The 11,403-nt window shown below is 54.0% G+C and overlaps 1 protein-coding gene across 1 annotated transcript in view; it reads left to right on the top strand.

Annotated features, from left to right (window-relative positions):
* Hmcn2 (hemicentin 2) overlaps window positions 1–11,403 on the top strand; it is a 155,063-nt gene that overhangs the window by 111,422 nt on the left and 32,238 nt on the right. The window contains exons 63-75 of the mRNA XM_028757187.1: window positions 2,803–2,946; window positions 3,035–3,194; window positions 3,275–3,399; window positions 3,751–3,934; window positions 5,630–5,727; window positions 6,115–6,381; window positions 7,223–7,413; window positions 7,766–7,847; window positions 7,934–8,070; window positions 8,745–8,886; window positions 8,961–9,105; window positions 9,757–9,884; window positions 10,416–10,572. Of these exons, the coding sequence (XP_028613020.1) occupies window positions 2,803–2,946; window positions 3,035–3,194; window positions 3,275–3,399; window positions 3,751–3,934; window positions 5,630–5,727; window positions 6,115–6,381; window positions 7,223–7,413; window positions 7,766–7,847; window positions 7,934–8,070; window positions 8,745–8,886; window positions 8,961–9,105; window positions 9,757–9,884; window positions 10,416–10,572 (1,960 nt within the window). The remainder of the gene's footprint in view (window positions 1–2,802; window positions 2,947–3,034; window positions 3,195–3,274; window positions 3,400–3,750; window positions 3,935–5,629; window positions 5,728–6,114; window positions 6,382–7,222; window positions 7,414–7,765; window positions 7,848–7,933; window positions 8,071–8,744; window positions 8,887–8,960; window positions 9,106–9,756; window positions 9,885–10,415; window positions 10,573–11,403) is intronic.

The following is an 11,403-nucleotide window of genomic DNA, read 5'->3' as shown; positions in this document are numbered from 1 at the left end:
CGCCTTCCCTCCCTTCCTCTATCAAGCAAGGCTGCTCTGTGATGGAAGCTATAAACCCATTTGCCCTTCAAATAATAAATGTTTTTATTGGCCACTAGAAGGCAGTATAGGGAGCCACTCTAGAATGGAGTCCTCTGGTGTCTATACCCTCCACTCAGAAGACAAGAGGCTCTTCAGGCCTGGCTATCCCCAGACTTGGGTCTGGTCTTGACCCCAGAGCTGCCCCTCCTCCTGTCAGTCAACTCTGCACCTGCTTGGCCATGGGTCACTCCACCTAAGGCTCCTCACCCTTAACCCTACACCCTGCTGGGGTCAGTCTGTGGATGCTCAACCTGTCAGCTGATAAATCCTATGACCCTGTCCACTGAGGCCTATCCCATGCTGGGCATCACTGTCTCCTGCCAGTGCCCAGTGATGGTAGCACCTCCTGCCTGCCCCCACTGGTCTCAGGCCCATGGATCCCTCTAGTACAGGCAGAAGGTTCTGATAGCTCATCTCTGAGGGGTGAGTGGCAGCTGTGGAGACCTCAGGTTCTGGCTAGACAACATGTTCCCTTGCCCCATTCACATGGCGATTCTATCCCAACTGTTCTAACTGTACCCTTGGTGAGCGGCAATTTACATCTACACAGTCCCACAGTTTCAAGGCTCCAGTGTGTCCAAGGAGTGGAACCACTGCCATAACCAACTTTACAAGGTCCTCATTGCTCAGTAGAGCGTCCCCGTATCCATTAGCCACCACCCCCGTGCCTGAGACTTCCCACAGCAGTCTACTGTCGGTTTCTGTGAAATGCCTGTTCTGGTCATTCATTCTGATGGCATCACGTCATCCTGTGACCTGATGCATCTGCCTTGCTCCATTTAGCCTGAGCCTTTGAAAGCTCACTGGGAGCCTGGATCAGCCTTATTTTTTAGAAATAAATTTAATTATTTTTATTATTACTTTAATTATTGTTCCTTTATATAATACCTCATGAGGCTTTTTATAAAGCCCTGGCCTATTGGGCACTTACTATGTAGACTAGACAGGCCTTAAACTCACAGATATTGATTGACCTGCCTCTGCCTCCCAAGTACTGGGATTAAAAGGCGTGAACAAGTAGCACTGTTTCTTAACCAGCCTTAGGGCTGTAATCAATTTTGGCTGCTGTGAGCTTGGTGTGCAGGTGTCTGTGGGTGTTCAGGGTTCTGGGGTGGGGCGTGTTTTTGTTTCTCCTGAGAGGACCCTTGAGTTAGCCTGGCATCAAGCCCTCTGTCAGGCCTCTAGTTTTTCACCCATGCTGTTCCCTGCCTGGACTGCCTCCTGGCCTTGTCTGCTTGCATCTGACTGATTTTGCTCAAGCTTTGTCCCAGTAGCCCCTTCCGCCCCACCCCCACCCCATTGAGGAGTTCTTCCTGGCTCCTGCTGTCCCTCCCACTCCCCTCTGGCACCCTCCTACCCCTCCCCTGGCCCTTCCATCCCCTCCTGCCCTCCAACCCCAGCTCCCCGACACTAAGAGAGCGTTACAGCTGTCAGCCCTCAGCTGGACTGCAGCTTTGTGATATGTTCCATACTTTTTATGGACAGAGACCATGATGCTCACCATTTTCTCCCAAGCTCTAGGTAGGACACAGGGTGCAACTGGTCCACGTACGTGGTGCTGAAAGGCTGGACAGGGGTCAAGGTGGGGTGGAGGCAGGGCTGGTACAGTTAGAAATATCACATGAAAGGCCAGAAACACATTGTCATCTTTGCCTTGCACCGCATCCTGCGAGGTGAGGAGCTCACCCGTGACTACAAGTTTCCCGTGGAGGATGCCAGCAACAGGATGCCCCGCAACTGTGGCGCCAAGCGCTGCAGTCGCTTCCTTAACTGAGGCCATGGCTGCCTCACGTTCCTGTCCCCATCTCACCCTGGCCTGTGTCTCCCTAGTCTCAGTGTCTCACTTCTACCTTCCTGCTCATGGTGGATGTGGGCATGTAGTGGGCAGGGGTCCTGTGTTCACCCCTCCTGCCCACCCTTCCTCCTTCCCTGGGGACTCAGGATGTAGATATTGTACAAAGGTTTCTAAATCCTTTCTTTTCTATGCACTTTTTTATTTAAGAGGGCGGGGTCCTAGGTGGGAATCCCCCCAATAAAGTCTCCCTTCAGGACAGACCTGGAAGGGGGCGCTCCAGGCCCAGGAGCCCCAAGGGTGACTTGTGTGGGGTTACTGAGTGGCTGATTCCCCTTGATCGGCGCTCTGGATATATGTAGAAGGTGTGGGACCCTAAGTGGGAGGGAAGAGGACTGTAAGAAGTAGAACAGCCACGGTGGGTTAAGGAAGGCAGTTGTGATGGTTGATTTAATTGTCAGTTGACATAGCCTCGGGTCATCACTGAGAGAGTATCAGTGTGAGAGTGTCTAGGTCATGTAGGCTGTGGGAGTGTCTGTCTGGGATTGTCTTGATCTTGTTTCCTGGGGTGGAAAGACTCAGCCAGAGAATGGATGACACCTTTCCCTGGGACTGGATCCTGAGTTATATACAGGTAGATAAAGCTAGCTGAACACAGATGTGTGCACATTCCTTTCTTTCTCTGCTGTGGCTGTGACCAGATGCTTCCTGATGTCACCGCTCCCTCTCAAGGACTGTCACCTGGAACCGTGGGCCTAATGACCCCTGTCTCCTCTATGCTGCCTTTGTCAGGGTAACCTTTCACAGTGGCAGAAACGAAACTAGGCCAGTGGGAATCTATAAAGGTGCCTCTGACCCACTGGTGCCTCAGTTTCCCTGTCAGTACAGGAGGGGAGTACAGGACTCAGGGGCTTCCCTTTGTTCCACAGAGAGTCACATGGTGCATGGTGTGGTCTCCCGAGGTGGCCGCCTCCAGTTGAGTCACCTGCAGCCGGCCCAGGCTGGTACCTACACTTGTGTGGCTGAGAACGCCCAGGCGGAGGCCCGCAAAGACTTTGTGGTGTCTGTACTAGGTACGTCTGCTCTCTATACGACCCCCTCTCTGCCCCATCTCCTGCAGCCCTCTCTGCTGCCAGGCCCTCACCGTAGCCCATGTCACAGTGCCTCCCCAGATCCAGAGCTCAGGCATGGCACAAGAACACAATGTGTTGGAGAGACAGGAGATACGGCTGGGCTGTGAGGCCGAAGGCCAGCCACCACCAGATATAACCTGGCTGAAGGACGGTGGCCCGTTGGACCAGCACGTGGGGCCTCACCTGCGGTAAGGCCAGGTTGTGCTTCCTGAGGCACCAGGGCTGCCAGCCTGTGTGCGCCTGCCCTCAGTGACTCCTCCCCATGCAGGTTCTATCTGGACGGCAGCACCCTGGTGCTAAAGGGCCTAAGAGCAGCAGACTCGGGTGCCTACACCTGTGTGGCCCACAACCCAGCTGGGGAGGATGCCAAGCTACACACAGTGAATGTACTGGGTGAGGAACTAAGGCTGAGGAGAGGCAGGAAGCCCCAGTGCCTTCTGGGAAAACCTACAGGATGATGAGTGGGTGAAATCAGGAACCTCCATTCAAGATGTGGTGATAGCCACTCTGCAGGTCCTCTGGGCCTTCAGGCCTTGTTCTCAAATAAGAGTCACAAGTTTCCTGGCTCAAGGTTTAGCCATGAAAAGATTGGGTGACTCTGGGTCCCTGACAGTGGGCCTCATCTCTCCAGGGCATAGCCAAGACTCCAAGACCCTAACTACAATGGCTGGCAGTGTCGTAAGGTCAGGGGCTGGGTGCTGCCTTCCCTCCAAGTCCCTCATCACTTTTAATCTACCACCCTAGTTCCTCCTACCATTGAGCAGCAAGATGGTGACACAGGGACCCTGGTGAGCAGGACTGGAGAGCTGGTGACTATGGTGTGCCCGGTCCAAGGATCCCCACCCATTCACGTGAGCTGGCTCAAGGATGGCCTGCCCCTTCCACTCTCCCAGCGCACCCTCCTGCACAGCTCTGGCCGTACCCTCAGGTAGGGGAGGCCAGCCTCTGGTCCTTGATGACAGTTGCTGACACATTCTCCCGGTGGCTCATGCTCCATATGCTTCCGTGTGGTTAGTAAAATACAAATAGTACAGACACAGAGGTTTCTTGTGATTGGGGAATCCGAGAAGATCCTACCATCTAGTGGAACCCCAAAAGAGGCCTCATCCTGTGGCCTGATGAAAAGGCATACCTCAAGAGGACACCTGAATGTACTGGCCTGGCAAGACCAGGTAGAAAGCAAGGAGGGCTTCCTGGAAGGGGCTCAAGCAAAGCTGGTGGTTTTAGACACTAGCAAACAAGAAAGTCTTGCAGCCAAAAGAACCAGGTACAGAGGGATAGATAGTAAAGGCCCCAAACCATGAGCTCAAAGGTCAATCGAAGCTGGTCCAGGAGATACAGTGACAATAGAACACACCATGGTCAAGGCTAGCTGCTTACCTCATATTGGTGCCGAGGTGGAAGAAGGTGGAGCCAAGCCTGGTTTTCATGGAGAACAGTATCCAGACAGAGCAAGTCCAAGGGCCCCTGAGGTGGGAGCAGGACAGGAAGACAACAGGGACAGGCAGATGTTGCAAGTGGAGTCTTGAGGCTCCTAATAAGCAACGATTATCATGGCGGGGTTTCTCCTGGGATCTGGGACTCTTGAAAGTCACCAGGGATGCACAGAAAGCACCTTTCCATGCTCAGTCACCTTGTCGGCCCAGAAAGGGAAATTTTTAAAAGCAAAATGAGAATTATACAAGATACCCTGAAACCCCAGTCCTTAACCTCAAGTTGATGGTGAGAGTGAAGTTGATGCCTGTCTGAAGTGGCATGGGTCACTGCCGGACAGGTGTACTGTAAAAGAGCCTTTTCCACAGTGTTCAGAGGTCTGTCAGACATCTTTGGTGACAGCCACATTGGGCAGTCATGCACAAGAACCCTCCCCCACAGCCCTCAGCTTTACTGGCTGCGTTGGGCTTGACCAAAGTGACTCCATTTTGAATCTGACTACTCTTGACACCGAGGTTCCTAGGCGCCTGGGGGAGATGCACTGTCTACTTGGAGCTTGGGAAGATAGACACTCAGGGACTATCAGCATCATGGAAGATTCTGGAAGCCAGATGGATGCAACCATCCACCATACGTGTGCACCATGTCCTTTGGACTTGGAGAAAGGCTTTTGGCAGGGACGGGAGGGTATGGGAAGGTTCTGTTCAGGAAGGAAGACTGGCCTGGCTCTCACACCATGATCCTCTCTGGCCCATTACAAGAGCAGCCCAGAAGAAGCTGGCAGCTCAGGGGAAAGGGCACAGAATGGGGCTAGCAGTTGGAGACAACCCAGGTGGATCCTGAGTGATTGCCAGTTTAAAGGATGCCTGCTGGGACAGTGAGCTTCCACCCTTTAAGAGGCAGAGGTTTGGCTGAGGCAGTAAGTACTAGAAAAGGTAGTGGACATGGGGCTCAGGGAAGAGCAGTTGGGGCTTTTCCCAGGGAGTACTAGGAGGCCAGGAAAGGGGTGTGAACTGGGGCTCAAGGGTTCTCCTTTCAGAATCCACTATTAAGAACTAAAATAAGAAACTCAACCACTTTCCCTTTTCCCCTCCCCTCCCCCTCCCATCCCCCTTCCTCTCCCTCTCCCCTACCCTCTTCCCTTCTCCCCTACCCTCTTCCCTTCTCTCCCTTTGGGGAGGGGGCTCAGGATCTCTCAGGTGCAGCTGGCAGATGCAGGCATCTTCACCTGTGTGGCTGCAAGCCCGGCTGGTGTGGCTGACAGGAACTTCACCTTGCTAGTACTCGGTATGGGGCAGGGTGGGGCAGTGAATTCGACTCAGGCTAGGACAGATGAGAATAAAATACCCCATCTGAGACTCGTCAGGATGTGTCTGGGTAGAGCCATAGGACATTCCAATCTAACTTCTTCCATTGTCCATCCATTTATTCCCCCAAATTGTGAGCAGGCATTTCAGAGCCAAGCATTGACGGGCATCATTTATGGTAATGAACAGTGACTCTGGGCCCTAGATCCACTAGGTAGACAAGGGGTGCAATGTTGGAGGACTCACCTACTGTGGGAGTTCTAAAGGGTTTATCTATGAGGACCATAGGCCACAGACTGTGCAAAGATCCAGGGTGAGGGCCATCTGCTGCGGATTGATAGGACCCTGCCTACACTTGTCCCCTCAGTGCCCCCCATCCTGGAACCTGTGGAGTTTCAGAACGACGTGATGGCTGCCCAAGGCTCTGAAGTGGTCCTTCCGTGTGAGGCCCGGGGAAGCCCCCTGCCCCTGGTATCATGGATGAAAGATGGGGAGCCCTTGTTGCCTCAGAGCCTTGAGCCAGGGTCTGGCCTGAAGCTCGAAGCAGTGAGCATTGGTGACTCGGGGACCTACTCCTGCATGGCAACAAGCGAGGCAGGGGAGGCCAGGAGGCACTTCCAGCTGACAGTGATGGGTGGGTGCCTTGTCCTCATTGGCTGGAGGGTGAGATGGGACTCTGGGGCTGAGAAAAAGCCAGCGGGGGGGGGGGGAAGGAGTTCCCTGGAGGTTTGGGGTCCCCTTTGTGTGAGGCTCCAGAGAGAGACCTCGCTGGCCCTGCCTGCAGAGCTGCTGTGGCTGAGAAGTCCGATTCTCTTCAGCTCTATTCCAACATTTTTTACCACCAGACCCTTGGTGTCAAAGCAAAAGCTAGAGCCACCAACATGTAGGGACACAGCCTCACGATGTAGCCCAAAGTGAGCAATGAGGGGCCATATTTAAAACATTTGCTTCAGCTCTGTCTCCTCCTCATGTACTGAGTTCTTGCTGAGATCAAGGTACAAATTCCTAAGGCCATGAACCTATGGTTTCTATGTCTAGGTGACTGCCCAGCACCCCTCCCCTGGCAAACACACACATACGATACTCAACTGTTTCTTGGCCCTTCAGCAGTGAGACTCTTGACAGCAGTGAACCTGTCTGAAGCGGCATGGGTCACTGCTGGACAGGTATACTGAAAAAGAGCTTTTTCCACACGCGCCCAGAGGTCTATCAGACATCTTTGGTGACAGCCACATTGGGCAGTCATGCACAAGAACCCTCCCCCACAGCCCTCAGCTTTACTGGCTGCGTTGGGCTTGACCAAAGTGACTCCATTTTGAATCTGACTACTCTTGACACCGAGGTTCCTAGGTGCCTGGGGGAGATGCACTGTCTACTTGGAGCTTGGGAAGATAGACACTCAGGGACTGTCAGCATCATGGAATATTCTGGAAGGGGGAGGAGAGAAAAACTGATCCAAGATGGACATCTTGCAGATCCCCCCCACATTGAGGAGTCTGGTGAGACTTCAGAGCTGTCACTGACACCTGGTGCCCACCTGGAACTCCTGTGTGAGGCCCGAGGCATCCCTCCACCCAACATCACTTGGCATAAAGACGGGCAGGCCCTTAGCAGGGTGGAAAATGACAGCCAAGCTGGCCGGGTGCTCCGGGTGCAGAATGTGCAGGTATTGGCACCGCCCACTTGAGGTGGGGTTAGGACCAGAGAAGAAACTGCAGCTGTCCAGTGGGCAGCTGCCAAACATCCCCAGGTCTTATTTTGTGTGTCTTCATGGGTAGGGACGTGTTCCACATGCCTATGTCCTTATGGGCTCCCAGGAAGGCCAGAGCCAAGGCTGATAAAACAAACAAACAAAACCAGATAGCCAGGATGAGAAGGACTTTCAGTCCTGCCCCTGTACCTCAAGAACAAGATAAAGAAGAGAATTCCAAGGAGGGATAGTTTAGCCATAAGGTGGGGTGGCAAGAGGGGTGGACATGTGGAGCCAAAAACACCTGATCTCCTTGCCCTGTTCCCAGGTGGACAATGCTGGGCTATACACCTGCCTGGCCGAGAGCCCTGCAGGTGAAGTCGAGAAGAGCTTCCGGGTCAGGGTTCAAGGTAGAGGGTGTGGGGGCAGGGGAAGGGGGAGCGGCATGGGACCTGTAAGGGTGGGGCCTCCATCTCTCATCTCCTCTTATCCCCAGCCCCTCCGAATGTTGTTGGGCCCCGGGGTCCCCGCTCTGTGGTTGGCTTGGCTCCGGGGCAGCTGATCCTAGAGTGCTCCGTGCAAGCAGAGCCAGCACCAGAGATTGAGTGGCATCGAGGTGGTGTCCTGCTTCAGGTGAGCCCCTTCATCTCCAGCTGAGGCCTCTGACCGAATAAATGCAGGGTTCTGAGGGTCTGTCTGTCTGGATGTCACTGCACATGTCTGCTCTGGGCACATCTTCTACCTGATGTTACCATCACTCCGCGTCACGGTTGAGCACTGCAGCAAGACCAGGATTCATACCTGGTGCTCTTTCCACGGTTACACTGTGTCTTTGTGACCCAAATCTATGACAAGCTGTCTCTGTGCTCATCCTTCCCAAGAAGCCAGTTTGTAGCTGTGGACTGGGAGACCGTGGGTCTGTGGGTGGAGGCTCAATGACTGCTCAGCCCCTCCAGGTTCCCGAGGGTCTCTGCAGAGTGACCCTCTGCTGCAGGTCTGTTGCTTGCCTAAGATGGAACAGAGCCTCATAGGTCTCAGACCTAGACAAGCATCAGGCCAAGACTAGTTTGATCAATAGGGAACCATGAAGCAGAAACTGGGAGAGATGGTCATACAGCCCTACAGATAGGACCTGGAGAGGGAGAGAGGCTGGACACTTGACTATATCTCCAAGATATTTCCTCCTACCCCTGGCTTTCCCAGCAAGAGGATGCCGACTCGGGGCTCAGTTCTGAACCCATGAGACCAAGGTCATAGCCAAGTGCCAATAAAGATCCCTCTCTCCCCTCCTCTGGGGGGCTCTGCAGGCAGATGCCCACACTCACTTTCCAGAGCAGGGCAGATTCCTCAAGCTGCAGGCACTGAGCACAGCGGACGGTGGGGACTACAGCTGCACAGCGCGCAACCCAGCAGGCAGCACCACCGTGGCTTTTCATGTGGAGATCCACAGTGAGTGTCCCCCTCCCCACCCACCTCCCCCTCAGAGCCACAGGCTCCCAGCCCTGCCCTCTACCCCTCCCCAGCGGCACCCACCATCCAGCCAGGACTGAACGCTGTGAACGTCTCAGTGAACCGCACAACCCTGCTGCCCTGCCAGGCCCACGGTGTGCCCACACCCCTCGTGAGCTGGCGGAAGGATGGGATCCCTCTGGACCCTGGGAGCCCCAGGTGGGAGCCAGAGAGGAGGGCCTTGGGAGGACCTTGGGTTTAGGGTCCTCTTTGCCAATCACAGAAAGAAACTCATTGGGGCAGCTGAAGCAGAAAGGGACCTTACACAGGATGTGGGTGGCTCTCAATCACAAGGACGGGGGCACCATTGAACTATCTGTTTCTCTCTATATATGGTGTCTTCCCCTCACCCTCTTTCTCTCTTTCCTACTCTATAAGCATGACAGGTACCCCCTCTCCACCCTAAGTTTACAGTTCCTCTGTTCACACAACTTGTAGAAGCAGCAAGCCCCTCTGTAAATATCAAACCCAGATTCCCAAGGCACACAGTTGCCATTGGCCCCGCCTGTGTGATGGACCATCCTCTGTTCAACTTCCTGCATCCGAGGGCAGGATTAGCTAGCACAGCCTGGCCACTGAGGCCATTCTCAGATCTAGTGAGCCTGCTGCCCCCCGGAGCAGCCCCTCTTGACCTCTCTGGTACTGTGTGTGTAGCTTTGTCAGTCTCTCAAGTGCAGGACTGACTTGTGATCCTTTTGTAGGGAGAGCTGGGGCAGAAGGGAGGAGCATCTTGCTGGAAACAGTCAGGAATCCAGCCCCTCTCAGCGCCCCATCTGCCTATCTCCAGGACGACCCCTCCTTCTGTTCCAGGCTAGAGTTTCTGCCTGAGGGCTCACTGCGGATTCATCCAGTTCTGGCACAGGATGCTGGACACTACCTCTGCCTAGCATCCAACTCTGCTGGCTCCGACAGGAAAGGCCTAGATCTCAGAGTCCTTGGTAGGTGGGCGAGGAAAGGCATCCTCCTGCCTTCAGCATCCGCTCCTACCTGGGTCCAGGGTTCAAAAGCATTGATCCTCAAGAGGTTTCGGCCAAAAAGCTCAGGAGAGAAAGGTTTACCCATATGTAGTCAGAGGACACGTATGTCACACCCTCCCTTAAAACACAGGGCAACAGGTGTTTCAACGGGAACTGGCTCAGAGCCACTGAATTGGGTTCTCTGCTCCAGCTTTTCTTCCTGTGGCAATTTTACTGCTTTGCAGGACCCTGAACTTAGGCAATGCTGATGGACAGCAGCCTTGGTAGCCTCATTCAAGTGTGGGGTGTCAGGAAGGCACCAGGTTCAGGGACTCAAAAGACCCAACCGATCCATTGTTCATTGTCAGTTCTTCCTGGAGAGCTCCCCTCCCCTTCCCCAGCTCCCTGGGATGGGTTGAAGATGGCAGCCAGCGTCCCAGTTGTGAGCACAGTCTCAGAGAGCCCCCCACATCCCTGCCCCATGCCTGTTTCTAATAACCAACTTCTCCCCAGAGCCCCCAGCCATTGTCTCTGGCCCCTCCAACCTGACCCTGACTGCTCACAGCCCAGCCACACTGCCCTGTGAGGCCAGAGGCTCTCCCAAGCCCCTGGTGACCTGGTGGAAGGATGGACAGAAGCTAGACTTCCGCCTGCAGCAAGGCGCCTACCGGTAACAAACAGTCCATTATGGTGTAGATATATGGGAGGCCGGAGACCATCACACAGTGTATGGCAGGGTCAGTGAGAAGGGCCCAGGATCCCAGATGCCAGGGGGAAATTGTGACACCAAGGCAGAGAGGAGCTCCTGGCAGGAGAGGAGGTGCTTGAACACATGACCCACAGAAAGACATGCGTGGCATATTCAGCACATTGAAAATAGGACGTGGGGCACTGGGGGCCTCAGTGGCTGGGCATATAGGAGTCTTAAAGGTAAATAATTAAAGTGTGCTCTGTGCCCCTGGCGGGTGTGTGTGCAACTCTGCCCTCGCCCAAGAGCTCTGGATTCACGAATGAAAGACATGTACACACAACCTTTATATTTAATATGCCTTGGGTAACTCAGTGGCTGGGCCACTCTTGAACTTCCACATGGCTTACACACTCCCCTCCAATATTCCTGAGTTAATACTTGCTAAATCTGTATTTCATCTCTGTTACCCCAGACCCAATCGTGGGAGTGGTTCATGGGGCTGCTTTCCCCTGGTCTTACATGTTGGCGGGCACCTTTTCCTGTGTGGTCTCTCTCCTTCGCCCTCCTAATGGCGGAATCCCTCTCTCTCCTCTGTGTTTCTTGCCCAGGAATCCTAAAAGTCCCTCCTCTGACCCTCTCCCCAACCATTGGCCGTTGGCTCTTTATTAACCAATCAAAAAACCAACCGTTGGCAGGAACCCAACAGTTTGCAGTGGATGTGTGAATTCCTATGTAATCCCAAACAGAAGCCTATGGCTGCTTCTGAGAGCTTTGAGTGTTGCCCACGTATCTCATTCGGTCAATGGGCAG

This window comes from Grammomys surdaster, unplaced genomic scaffold (assembly GCF_004785775.1).
Source record: "Grammomys surdaster isolate TR1022 unplaced genomic scaffold, NIH_TR_1.0 126133, whole genome shotgun sequence".
Lineage (NCBI taxonomy): Eukaryota > Metazoa > Chordata > Mammalia > Rodentia > Muridae > Grammomys > Grammomys surdaster.
The sequence above is the reverse complement of the archived record's forward strand: the minus strand, read 5'-3'. Positions and strand labels throughout refer to the sequence as shown.